General features: G+C 48.1%; 2 protein-coding genes across 2 annotated transcripts in view; one reads left to right on the top strand and one right to left on the bottom strand.

The window, feature by feature from the left end:
* Window positions 1-13,075, bottom strand: part of STPG2 (sperm tail PG-rich repeat containing 2) — a 2,754,965-nt gene that overhangs the window by 1,688,069 nt on the left and 1,053,821 nt on the right. The window lies entirely within an intron of this gene.
* Window positions 3,388-5,135, top strand: LOC147728067 (uncharacterized). Its single transcript, XM_086962768.1, has 2 exons — window positions 3,388-3,814; window positions 4,118-5,135. The coding sequence occupies exons 1-2, from the start codon at window positions 3,388-3,390 to the stop codon at window positions 5,002-5,004; spliced, it is 1,314 nt and encodes a 437-aa protein (XP_086818894.1). The 3' UTR covers window positions 5,005-5,135.

The following is a 13,075-nucleotide window of genomic DNA, read 5'->3' on the forward strand; positions in this document are numbered from 1 at the left end:
AAGATCTAGGCAAAATGATGACACCTGAAGAATTGAACAAAATATTAGAGGACATCAAGACCCAGTTGACAAAACATTCGGAAGAAGTCAATAAAAGAAAATTACGTAAATACCGTCGAGACACCATCGATTATAAATTGGGCGAAGTGTACAATTGGGCTGAAGTATATGCAAAAAAAAGACAAAATCGCCCATATACACAACAGACGGACACATCCTCCTCAGATACTGATGGCACATCAGACGCATCGAGAAAAAGACCCTCCAGACCAACACCTACAGTCACCGCTAGTACATCTGCTCAGCCTTTTTTAGGAGTAAGCCCCAACTAAGGAGACGACCCAGGAGGTCCAGAAGAAAATCTAGAACAAGTGAAGGAGAAAGACCCCCCACAAACCCGGAATGCAACGACCAAGAAAGACAAAAAGAAGAACAGATAGATAATTTGGTAATCAATATCTCAGACGTCAACCTTACCAAGCTACAGGTCAAAACTCTTCAAAAGGGGACATCATTTGTACCTACTGCTCACACTAATCACCTAGAGGTCAACGTTAGCTTGTTCAAACTAATGAGAAAACTTAGACTTCGACACTTCTTTTCTAATGTCCTTGGAGAACAACAGGATAATCAGGAAAACAAGGAAGACTCTTTGAAAAGTCTCACTACTACATGTACCTACATGGCTCCCATCAGCCACAAGACCCTGGATCTGTTTGAGCAACTAGTCAAACAGGATTTAAACAAAATCAATTATCGAAGAAAAACCAAAACCAAGAATCTTACTCAAAAAGAACACGCTATCCTCAAAAACATAGCAGACAACCCTAGAATCATTTGTCAGAGAGCGGACAAGGGTGGCGCTCAAGTCATCATGAACAAGGACTACTACAACTCACAAGCCTTAGTGCATCTACAAGATGAGAACACGTACATGGAACTCAACACCAACCCCACTAAGGAAATTCAGGCGGTACTCCAAACCATAATATCAGAAGGCATCATGAAAGGATGTGTAGATGACCGAATGAAGAAATATCTCACCACGGATCACCCCAAAACACCAAAATTTTACTTAACACCTAAAATCCACAAAGACCCTCATCAACCTCCTTGTCGCCCCATAGTATCCACCTGTGGTAGCATCCAAGAACCAGTGGGTAAACTGATTGACAAATATCTCCAACCTTATGTCATCACCATGAACTCTTTCATCAAAGACACTACAGATTTTTTGACCAAGTTAGACAACATAAAACTTGAACCTAATGAAGAAATACTCATGTGTACCATCGACGTTCAAGCGCTGTATACCTCTATACCCCATCTATTGGGGTTAGAGGCTGTAGAAGAAGCACTTCTTCAAATGGAATATGAAGAAAACATGAAAGTATTTTTTTTGGAACTACTCAACTTCACTTTGATGCATAGTTATTCTAAATGGGAGGACAATTGGTATTTACAAAAGTCGGGAACTGCCATGGGAAATCCGGCAGCCCCATCGTACGCGAACATCTTTATGCATCAATATGAGAACAACCATATCTTACAAAATGAACAATGGCAACCAGGGTTACGTCTATATCTACGATATATTGACAACATCTTCATTTTGTGGAAAGACACCAGAGAACGCTTAATTAACAACATCCAACAACTCAATCTCTTTGATCAAAGGATACAATTCACCTACGTAGTTCATGATAGTCAAATCAATTACCTTGATGTTACAATCAGGAAAATAGGTGATAAATTCGAAACTACCCTTCACACTAAGACCACTGATCGCAACAATCTACTTGCCTACCAGAGCTTCCACCCCACCCCTCTCAAACAACACCTCCCGTATTCACAACTCCTCCGAGTGAAAAGAATTGTCTCAGACCCTGAAGAATCAAAGACGCAAGCACAAATCATGTTAAATAAATTCAAAAAAAGAGGACATCCTAACGAGGTACTACAAGGAGCTCTAGAAAGAGCCACATCGAAAGATAGAAAAACTCTACTTTGTTCACAAAAAAGTAAAAAGACTGACAGAATTACATGCGTAAGTAAATACTCCACAGTTAGCCCCCAATTCAAGAAAATCATCAAAAAACATTGGTGGATGCTACAAACCAAACCCGATTTTAACAATATATTCGGTGATGAACCATTGTTTGCATTCTCTAGAGCCAAAAACATAGGAGAAATCATCAAAAAACCCACGGCCATGAAACTCCAAACTACATTCAAAGGAACCATCCCATGCAAAAACTGTAGCAATTGTAATAACATTATGGAAGGTAACACCATCACCCACCCCATGAGGGGAAACAAAACTAAGTTACGAGTTAATGGCACTTGTGATACTAAAAACATTATATACATGATGAAATGCCCATGCGGCAAAGCCTATGTAGGACAGACAGAGCGCAAATTTAAAACCAGATTAACCGAACACAAAAGTAATATAAGAACAAAAGTGTTAAAATCAGCCATCGCCACTCATTTCATTGAACACAACCACCAAATTAATCAAATCAAAGCATGTATATTGGAAGTTGTGGAAAAGAATGAAGAAACAGACAATAGAAAAGCCTTGTTAAAACGTGAAAATCACTGGATATTCTATTTACAGATTCTACGTTCACATGGAATCAATGAACGGACAGAATTTAGTTGTTATTTGTAATTAGTGTTAACTAGATATACTTCTGGTATTATTATGGTGCTGTACATTTTACCGTTTAACTAAGATTCCACCGCATCATTTACAGTGATTCATTCGTATACTACGAACACACTGAGCATTAGCCTAACAGAACAGTTCATAGCCTGGCCCTTTAACTAATGCGCGCGTATCTTCATAAACAAAGCCCAACCCACATACGTCACACGCCGACTTTCACCGCAATGAGAGCAGTCGCCCCCAGCGCGGTTTGAATCCAGACAACAGTGCATTCCCGGTAAGAACTTAGGGCCAGATGCATCATGCAAACAAATAGCGAATCCTTAATTGCGATTATTAAGGAATCGCAAATAAGGACTCGCTATAGCCAATGCATGATGTGGATAGCGAAAAATCAAGGAATCGCTAAAAATCGCTAAATACTTTAGCGATTCCATGTAAAGTAATCGCAATAGTAAAATAATTCCAATCGCGCATTTTGCGATCCCGCAATTTGCGTAATCGCTAAATGCGATATCGCAATTAGCGAGTTCGCTAAAAGCGGGAGCGTGAAAAACTACAGAGTCGCATTGGGAGCAGGCTGATGACATCACAACCAGGAAGTCAATCAGCCCATGCTGCCACCTGTGCACAGTTGAACTCTGAGGCAGAAGCTGAGTGCAGGGAGTGAGAGCAGAAGCAAACAAACAGCAGGTTGCTAACTGGTGGAGACAGCCATGTCCCAACCAGCCACAGAGGAGGGAGCAGTGGCCAGGAAGCGCAAAATAAAATTCAGTGAGGGTGAACTTGACATCCTCATTGAAGAGGTTGCAAACAACCACGAAAAGTTATTTGGCAAGCTCTCCCTTAAAGTGCCAGAGGCAGACAAGAGGAGAATCTGGACCAGGATCAGGGACAAGGTGAATGCTGTGGGGGTCACACACCGCAGCATTGATGACCTCAAGAAGCGCTGGTACGACCTGCGCAGTCGTGCAAAGGAGAAGGTTGCTGAAAGGCTGAAGGAGGCGAAGGGGACTGGAGGAGGAGGCCCAACAGTCCCAGACAACACACCCCAGGAGGACATGATTGAGGGCACTATTGATCCTGAAGCAGTCGTAGGAGTGACAATCCTGGACACATCTGGGGCAGCCTGTAGCACACAAGGTAAGATGCATGACTATCAACAGCACAAAGCACATACTGATAGTGCCCAAATGTGATTTCACCTGCTAAAATTACAGCTAAAATAGTCCTGCACACATTTAACATAGGGAGCCCAATGCATCATGGTACTTGTAGTCAGTAGTACCCATGTGCCAGTTGGAATCCAACACAGTAAGCCCAAATGCTAATAATAAGCAGTACAGTGATAGATGAGAGACAGTCATAACAGAAAAGTGTCATTTTATTAAGGTTGTAGAACTATTGAAACACATGTATATAACATAGCACTGTTTCACATCACAGATGCAGCTGAAGGTAACACTGATGACAGTGATGTTGAAGAGAGCACACAGCCCAATCAAGAGACTGCGGCATCAAAACCTGTGTCACCACCATCCAAAGGAAAGGCACCAGCAAGACGCAGGGCCACAGTTGCACCACTACAGCCAATGGAGGTAGAACAGCATACATCTAGCACACCTACTACAAGCCGTGAAAGTGCCAGTCACACACCAACACCGCAGGCACATGTCCGGTCAGGATCACGACGCAGACCAAGGAGCCCTACTTTGTCCCAGGAAGCAGGAAGTCACAGTCAGTGGGGTGGCGTGGAGTCGCAGATGGTGCGGGTTCAGCGCGTGCAAGCTAGGCACATGGGAGCAATTGACCTGCAGATGACGAAAATGAACAGTAACATCACTGCAATGGCTGACAGTGTGAGGGAGCTCACAACTGCCATAGTGGAGGCTCACAGGGAATCCAACAACGCCCTCCTGGAGGTTGCACGTGTGATGCACGAGGGACACAATTCACAGAGGAAGAGGCATCGGCAGTTTCTCGCATGCATGGAGGCTTATACCAAGTCAAACACCAAGATAAGCACTAGCGTGTCACACCTGTCACGTCGGTCTGTGGGAATGCAGATTGACATGGCCCATTGTTGTGGGGATGTGTCCAAGGCACTGGGGCAAATTACTACAGCTGTGGAGATGATGCAGGCTAGCACTAGTGTTCAGGGCGACGTTACAGGGGAAGAGGGTAGTGAGGCTTCCAGCCTGAGCAGCATCAGTGCGCCACTCAACACTGTCAGGAGGAGCAGTAGCCGTAGGCAGGCACCTCCCGCAGCATCTACGAATGCAGATGCTGAAGCAGGAGAAAGACATTTGGGTGTGAGAGGGAGGAGACGGTAAAACAAATTGGAGGGGTGTTAGACCTCATGGTGACGTAACCATGTTCAAGACATTCTTAGTGACTGCATGACAAGTCCTTAGTGTGTCTCCTCTGTCCATTGGTGCATGGGGTTAATGTGCTAATGGACAGCATTTCAGGTTGTATTGACACCCCATACCGCCAGCCGTGATAATAAATAGTTAACCTACAAATGCAAATGAGTGTTGTGTGTCATTGTTACATACCTTAGAAATAATGCTGGGTGATGTCTGCACGTTTCCTCTGTCCCTCCGCTGAACTGGCAATATGTGCACGGCGTGGTTGTGCTGGGGGCTGGTTGCCCTCTGTGTCAGATTCCTCGATGGGGATGCCTCTCCTTGTTGCTATGTTGTGCAACATTGCACATGCAGCAATTATCCTGCAGCAGGTTTCCGGTTGGTACAGCATAGCTCCTCCAGTTTTATGCAGGATGCGAAAGCGACTCTTGAGCAATCCAAATGTCCGTTCTATAACGTTACGTGTCCTGATGTGGGCTGCATTGTACCTCTGTTGTTGTGGACTGGCTGGGTTCAGGTAGGGAGTCAAGATGTAATGCCTCACCGCGTATGCACTGTCACCTACAGAGTAAGAGGCAAGATGTCAGAGTCACTTATGCATTGCCATGACTAAGTCAGTGATGTGTATAGTATTGCACTTACCTAGCAGGTGTCCATTGCCAAAATCTCCCCTGAGCAGACGTGTGTGCAAGCCGCTATGGCGGAAGATGTATGAATCGTGAGTGCTTCCTGGGTATTGTGCGACAAGGTCGGTGATGATGTTTTCCGCATTGCACACTGCTTGAACATTGATTGAGTGATATGCTTTACGGTTGCGGAATATATACTCATTCACGGCAGGGGGACATATGGCTACGTGGGTGCAATCAATGCATCCAATCACGTGTGGGAACCTTGCTACTTGGTAGAAGTCCTGTTTTGTTTGGCTCAATTCCTGTGGGGTTGTGGGGAAGGAGATGTGGTTGTTGATGACAGTCATCATGGCGGCCAGGAAGGATTTGAAGAACCGCGAAAGGGAGCTCTGTGATACCCCTCCTGCTTCTGCCACTATGTCCTGGAAGCTACCTGAGGCAAGGAGGTGGAGGCTACATAGCACCTGGACATGAGTAGGTATAGCCTGGCTCCTATGTGTTTGGCGCTGCAATAGTGGGTCCAATTCATCTATTAAGTCCAGTATCATAGCAGCATTCATCCTGTACTTATCATAAATTTGCTCAGCTGTCTGTCCTAACAATGTGATGCGCAGACGGAAGATTCTATCCTGGATTCTCCTTCTGGCCTGGCCTGCTGCAAGTATCCTTCTCCTCCTCGCAAATATGTAGAGTCCTGCCATTGTGGAAGGCCACTGGGGCCTCATGGGAGTGTTTAAATACACCTCTGATGTCAGGCAGGTGAGTGGGAATTTTTTTTTTTTTTACCACCTGATTGTGATTCCCTGTAAACTGCTCTTGCTAAATAGCGAATAATGCCGGAATCGCAATTTGCGATATTACATGCATGGGAAAATGCGATTTTATAGCGAACTCGCTATTTGGATATTGCGATTTCGCTATATTAATCGCAATTTCTTGGTTTCTCGCTACTTGCGAGTCGCAAATGGGGTTTGGCTTTGATTCTGCGATTATATAGCGATTTCGCAATTTTGCGTTTGCGAATTTGCTTTTTCTAGCGATTTCTCTTCATGCATGCCGTTTCTTTCCATTGCGATCGCAATTGGTAATTCGCACCAGTTGCGCTCGCAATTTTGGTTGATGCATCTGGCCCTTAGACCGCGCTTAAAGTATTTACTCTAAAAGCGACTTAGAACGCTTATAGTCTACCACGCGAGCGCTGCTAATTAAACACTCAGATGAGTCCTTCGGGAAACGCGTCAATTTCAGGCATGTTAACGTAAAACTACTCATTGAATTGGTATTATGTTTTGGGATTAGAAACAATGTTTCAATACGCATTCTCTAGAAATTCAGTAACATTTTAGCGCGTAACACTCAGGGGTATAATGTAACCACTACTACCAGAGCCAGGTATTATAAACACGCTCGTAGAAATTGTGTTAGTTACACTGTATACAATGTATTAGGTTTCAGTCAGACTATTGTCATTTTGTTTGTTTTTATACTTTGCATGTAATTACACGTACCGTTCAGTGATAGATGCAATCTTTGTTCCACAGATTTCCCTGATGAAGGCCAAGCGGCGGAAATGCATTGGAATATATGGAATGTATTCTTTTGAAAAATAAGCTGGATATAAAATACAATTGTTGAATATATATATCTTCAGATTGAAATAATCTATGAAACTCGCAAGTAACAACCTCAACGAGTATGAATAAAATACCCAAGAGAGTTGAACAAGAAAACAGCCTCTGTTGAAAACTATATTGTTCACAACTTTGCTGACAAATTCAGCACACATCAGTCTGTGCCCTATGTGACACTTGCACTGTATAGTGCCAGCGCAATTCTCAGTTATTTCACATACTCCTGAGCGGGGAGTATACATAGGAGCACGACCCACGCCTTAAATCCAAAGATAAACCAAGTGCAGTGCACGGCTACTATCTAAGCTCATTGGTAATTCCTCATCCTCAGTCCTCTAGACAGTTCTGCAGCTGTGTCTCTAGTCATAGTGGAAATTCCTCATTTTCAGTCCTCTAGACAGTTCTGCAGCTGTGTCTCAAGTCATAGTGGTAATTCCTCATTCTCAGACTCCTAAACAGTGTTGCTAGCTCCTTCTCTGGTCCGTCAGTATTTCCTCACTCTAAGGGGCCTATAAGGATGGCGGGCAGATTTAGTTCCGCCCGCCACCCTAGCGGTGCTGGGACCAGCCGCCAGTGGTGTGGCGGTCCCGCACTGCTAGGGCAGCACACTGTGCAGTTGCATGCAGAACCTGGTAAGCACAGTGCGGTGCCTGCCACATTGTGCATGCAAATGTAGGGGAGTACCATAGGTACCCCCCATGTCCCCCCCAACATCCTGGGTGCCCGCAACGGGCCCCCAACTGTGAAAAACACAAGCCTTTCCATGGTGGCAACGTCCCAAGGAAAGACTGCTTCCCACTCCCATTATAATATGGATGGCGGTGTCTAGCAGACACTGCCACCATATTCAACCTTTTTCCACCTGGTCGACTAGTCGACCGGGCGGAAATGCGGCGGACGGTCTTCATGTCCGCCGCGGTACCCCCACCATCATAATATGGTGGGGGGAAATGGGAGGCGGGCGGGGGATTATGTCGGGCCGATCGCCACCTTCATGCAGGCGGTGGCGATACGCCCGACATTGTAATAAACCCCTTAGTCCTCCAGACAGTGCTGCTGGCTGCTTCCCTGGACCGGTCTGTAATTCCTCCTTCAAAGTCCTCTACACAGTGCTGCTACCTACTTCTGTGGTCTCATCGGTAATTCCTCATTCTAAGTCCTCTAGACAGTGCTGCAGCAGCTTCTCTGGTCCCAGTGGGAATACCTCATTCTACACTCCAAACCAAAACACATAGATAAAAGACATTGGGCCATATTCCTAAGGAGCCTAGCCTAGTTATCAGCACCTTAACACAGCCAAAGTCACGATAAATATATCGCCCCATTCACAAGCTGGTGCCAACAAATCATAGCACCAGTTTACCTGTGATAGCAGCCACAAAAAACATCGCCACAGTGACCCCCGCAACGCAGGTTAATGAGATGCAGAGTAGGCGATCCCGAGCAAAAAGCAGCAACAACACCAATCCTCAACATTCACAACCACCAGCCAGATCAGCGATAAGATCACAAAACATGTGATAAGGCGCGTTAGCAGCAGGAACTTAACACCTGCTCTGACCTGGTGCAAAGCCAGACAGCAGACTGCACCACAAAAGGGACACCACAGCCACACCTGAAGAACAACAGATGCCATGGAGCTACTGATCATGCAGCTCGGAGCCTCAACAGGACCACACACCCACCGCCACCACCCCCCAGGCCCCTCCCACACCAACCCCCGGACCACCACAGAGGCAGCGCAGACACAGACCACGGACCTTCAGAAAATGCACCAGCCTCACAGATATGACACCAGAGTATGTCATTGCCCACTACAGGCTCAAAAGGACAACCATCCCCCACACCCTGAACATCATTGCCCACAGGCTGACTGTACCAACACAGCGGACAACCAACTTCCCTCCGCAGACAAAGCTGATGGCCGTACAGCATCTGTTGGCCTCTGGTACCTTCCAACCAACAACCGCCAGAGTCGGAGGAATCTCAAAGCCAGCCCTATCAAAGTTCCTCAAACCTGTCCTGGATGCTATCATCAGCTTGGTACACCAGTACCTATACTTCCCCCACACTGTGCAAGAACAGCTGGAGACCAAACAAGGCTTCTACGCCATAGCTGGTTTCTGGCATGTTTTGGGGACAATTGACTGCACATATGTCCTACTTGGGCCCCTGACGACACTGCACACAATTACCGCAACAGAAAGCACACGCATTCCATCAATGTGCAGGCATTAACCCGTTCGGCGCTTATGACGGAACCGGTCCGTCACGCGCCTCGGGTGAGCTGTGCTAGTGACGGAACGATTCCGTCACGGCCCGCTCGACGCGCCTGCACGGCGCTGATTTTGCGCCTGCGCAGCACGTTCTATTGAGCGGGCGCGTTCATGACGGAACCGTTCCGTCACTAGCACAGCTCACCCGAGGCGCATGACGGAGCGGTTCCGTCACAAGCGCAGGTGAGCCGTGCGCCCACCCCCTAGCATTGCGGCGGAATTGCCGCCGCAGTGAAGGGGTTAATGGACCACCTGGGACTCTTCACCAATGTCGTCGCCAACTACCCAGGCATTTTGCGTGATTCCTTCATCATTCGACAGTCCATCATCAACGGCGCTTCCAGGATGGCACCTACGGAAATGCTCTGCTTGTTGGTAAGTACCAAATCAACACACCACACACCTCAACTTCACAATCATGCAACTCACAACTCTGGAAATGCACACGTAAAAACCTCGCATACAACATGCCCACTCACCAGACACGACAGCACAATTCACTTTGGGAACGTGGATAAGCCATGCACAGAAGCCATCAACAGCATGGCACCTCAGCCACATGATACCAGATTTTGGGGAGAGGTGGGAACCAGGCATGTGCTAAGGGGGCAGGTGACCCATGAATAAGCATGTAGACAATGCCAAATGTGGTAAGGAGGTGAGGGCCAGACTGCAGTATGCAGACCCCACACATATCCATTTCGGCATACACCATTGGTGTATGGAGTGTACTGGACAGTGGACACAACTATGTCACCCCAGCCAGTGGGGAAGATCGAAGGAAATGTAGATTGTTACGTCCCCCCCTGTAAGTGTGTGCAGAGTGGGCTGGCACGGCGTACGCCAGGCCAGCGTAGTGGTGTGAATCAAGAGCACGTAGCTCTGGGCGTGGTTCTCTTCTGGAATGCCCAACGTCCCCGCCAGGGCAGTGCCCCTCACCCCGCCATGAGGCCGTCGCCATGAGCGGTGTTGCCTACGATACTGTGTGCTTGCTGCACCCCAGTCCGCTGGTCCCAGGAAACCGTCTTGCCCGTCCCTGCGCACTCAGGCCTCACTGCTGACCTGCTGACACTAGCGGGTGTTGAAGAGGGCCCACCACATGCTGGTGCAAGCTCCAGGCCCGAGGCCCGTGACCTTGGCAGCCTCCTCGGATCATCACGGCCTCCGTGACACAGGCCAGCAGGATTCCATTCTCGTTGACGTACCCCATAGACATACACAGCGGACAAGTAGGAAACACAATTGGAACTGAGTCTTGAATACAGCATGGCAGGGAACATCAATTAAGGCTAAGGTTAAGTCACTATACTCCCTTTGATGTGGTGCCACCAAGGCTGTGCATAGTACTCGCCCCAAATGTGTCTGTGGGCACTTGCTGACTGCGGCCTTTGGCCCATACTGCTGTCCTTCAGGCCTCACACCAATCCATTTCAGTCCGTCACCGGCAGGACACGGCATCGTTGCTGGCTAAACACACGGTCAGCTTTGGTGCCATTACCTATGTCACCCACAAATCTAACACATATGCCATTCCAATGTCGTGTGTTAGAGATCCAGGAGGAGATGGCTGGACAGCGGTGAACCCACGCCGACCGCAGCCTCCGTCCGACACTGCGGCCAATTAGGGCGCATTTTTGGAAATAAGTCTTGATATCTTCATAGCAGTGTTCATGTCACAGTACGCAAGGAGATGAGTAAGGGGAAGACACCCTTCAGTCCGGAGGAGAAAAGGCCCACCTTTTCGGAGGTGATCGGACACTACCAACAACTGCACTGGTGTCACTGACTCTGTGCAGCGCAGGCCTACCACACGTGGCTGGGGGCCCCTGATGACCCCTGACTCTGGCACACACTGCAGAAGAGCAGGTCACACATTTTGAACTAAGTCTTACCCTGTACATGGCAGAGTCCATGTAATTATACATGCCTCATCGCAGACTGCATCCCTTTCCAGCTCTGGTGCCCCTAGGTGTGTGCCCTGAATTTCATGGTTGGTCTCTGTTTGTACGTCAGTGGCGTCTGGGCCCATGGACTGGAGGTTGTCGTCCTTTACCTGTAGCTGATACTGACAAGGTGGAAAAGTGGAATCTGTAGCATTCAACTTGCCATTTGCCTGTGTCTGCTTGCTTCTGCCCGCAGCATATTGCCCTGGAGGGACACCTTCCACTGTCCGACGCAACCCTCCTCTACATTCTCCATGGACATTGACGAGTACACCCTCAGCTCGCGTGGCCCTACCTCAATGCACCGCAAGCCACCGTTCCGTGGCAGTGTGCCTGTGCCGCTCAGCATTCCGGGCCAGAAACTCTGTGCTGCTCAAGTCAAGGACACATGATGTCCGTACCTTGTATTGCTGATTGTCTGCTCACTGTTGTGGTTGTTGCCAGCATAACCCAACCCCTGAGTGGTGGCTTACACTACCCAACAGCCATCCAGCACAGTCGTCACTGGAGATGTGACCCTGGCAATAAAAGGGGCCGGGCGCATGTGCCCGTAGCCAGTCCCATAAGTCACTTGGTGTGTCCGTGTGGTCATTAGGCATGCATGTGGGCCCGGGGCCATTCCACATTTAATTTTGCTGTGTACAGCGTGCGCAACCATGTCATTGCAGGCAGTGGTGCAGACCTGGGACATGTAACCATGTTGTATCTTCATGTGTGCGTAAGCAGGGTGGACAGGCGTACAACAGTACTGCATAGAGGTGTGGCCCTTCCACACTTGGATCTGGGTGTGGTTCAGTGTGGGCCTTGACAAGGATGTGGCTGATGCATGTGTCTCTGTTGTAGTGTCTTCGCCACCCCTCCCGCAATGCACCATGTTGCTAAGTGGCATGCCCCCGGAGTGTGTGGTCAGCCAGAGAGGTAAATGGAGGAGGGCTTGCACGCTCTGGGTCAGGGATCACACCTGTCAACTGTTGAGTGTGTCTCTATTAGTGCAGCATGAGCCAAAGATGTATCCTCAACTGCATGTCGAGTGCAGCTTGGCATGTGCTCTACATCTGTGTCAGCCCTGTCCTTGCACTGGGCATACACACACGTGGCCGGCCACATTCCACGCTGCATCCTCACAGTGTCGTTCTTAGGCTTGTAGACAAGCGCAGACAGGCATGTCAATTGTATGCTGTAGAGGTGCATGTGATGTAATTGCGCTGAGCACACTAGTGAATGTGCTCATGGGGGAGGTGCAGCAGTGCAGCTAAGTAGTACACAGTGATGTAGCTCATGTGCAACACGCAGTACATGTCACACAGGAATCACTAGGTCACACACCTATGAAGCAGTGATCCTGCCAACACATCATGTAGTACGTAGTCTTGACTCATGTCTCTCTGCACAGTCACAGGTGACCAAGGATACACACTCTGCGCTTGGATAATGACACCCCTCCGAGCCCCGAAAACACAGGCCCAGAGGCAGTACAATGTGGCCCACAAATGCACCAGGGGCATCGTGGAGCGCACATCTGGCATGTTGAAGTCAAGTTTCAGGTGCCTGGA

The sequence above is a fragment of the Lissotriton vulgaris genome, chromosome 3_1 (genome assembly GCF_964263255.1).
Source record: "Lissotriton vulgaris chromosome 3_1, aLisVul1.2, whole genome shotgun sequence".
Classification (NCBI taxonomy): Eukaryota; Metazoa; Chordata; class Amphibia; order Caudata; family Salamandridae; genus Lissotriton; species Lissotriton vulgaris.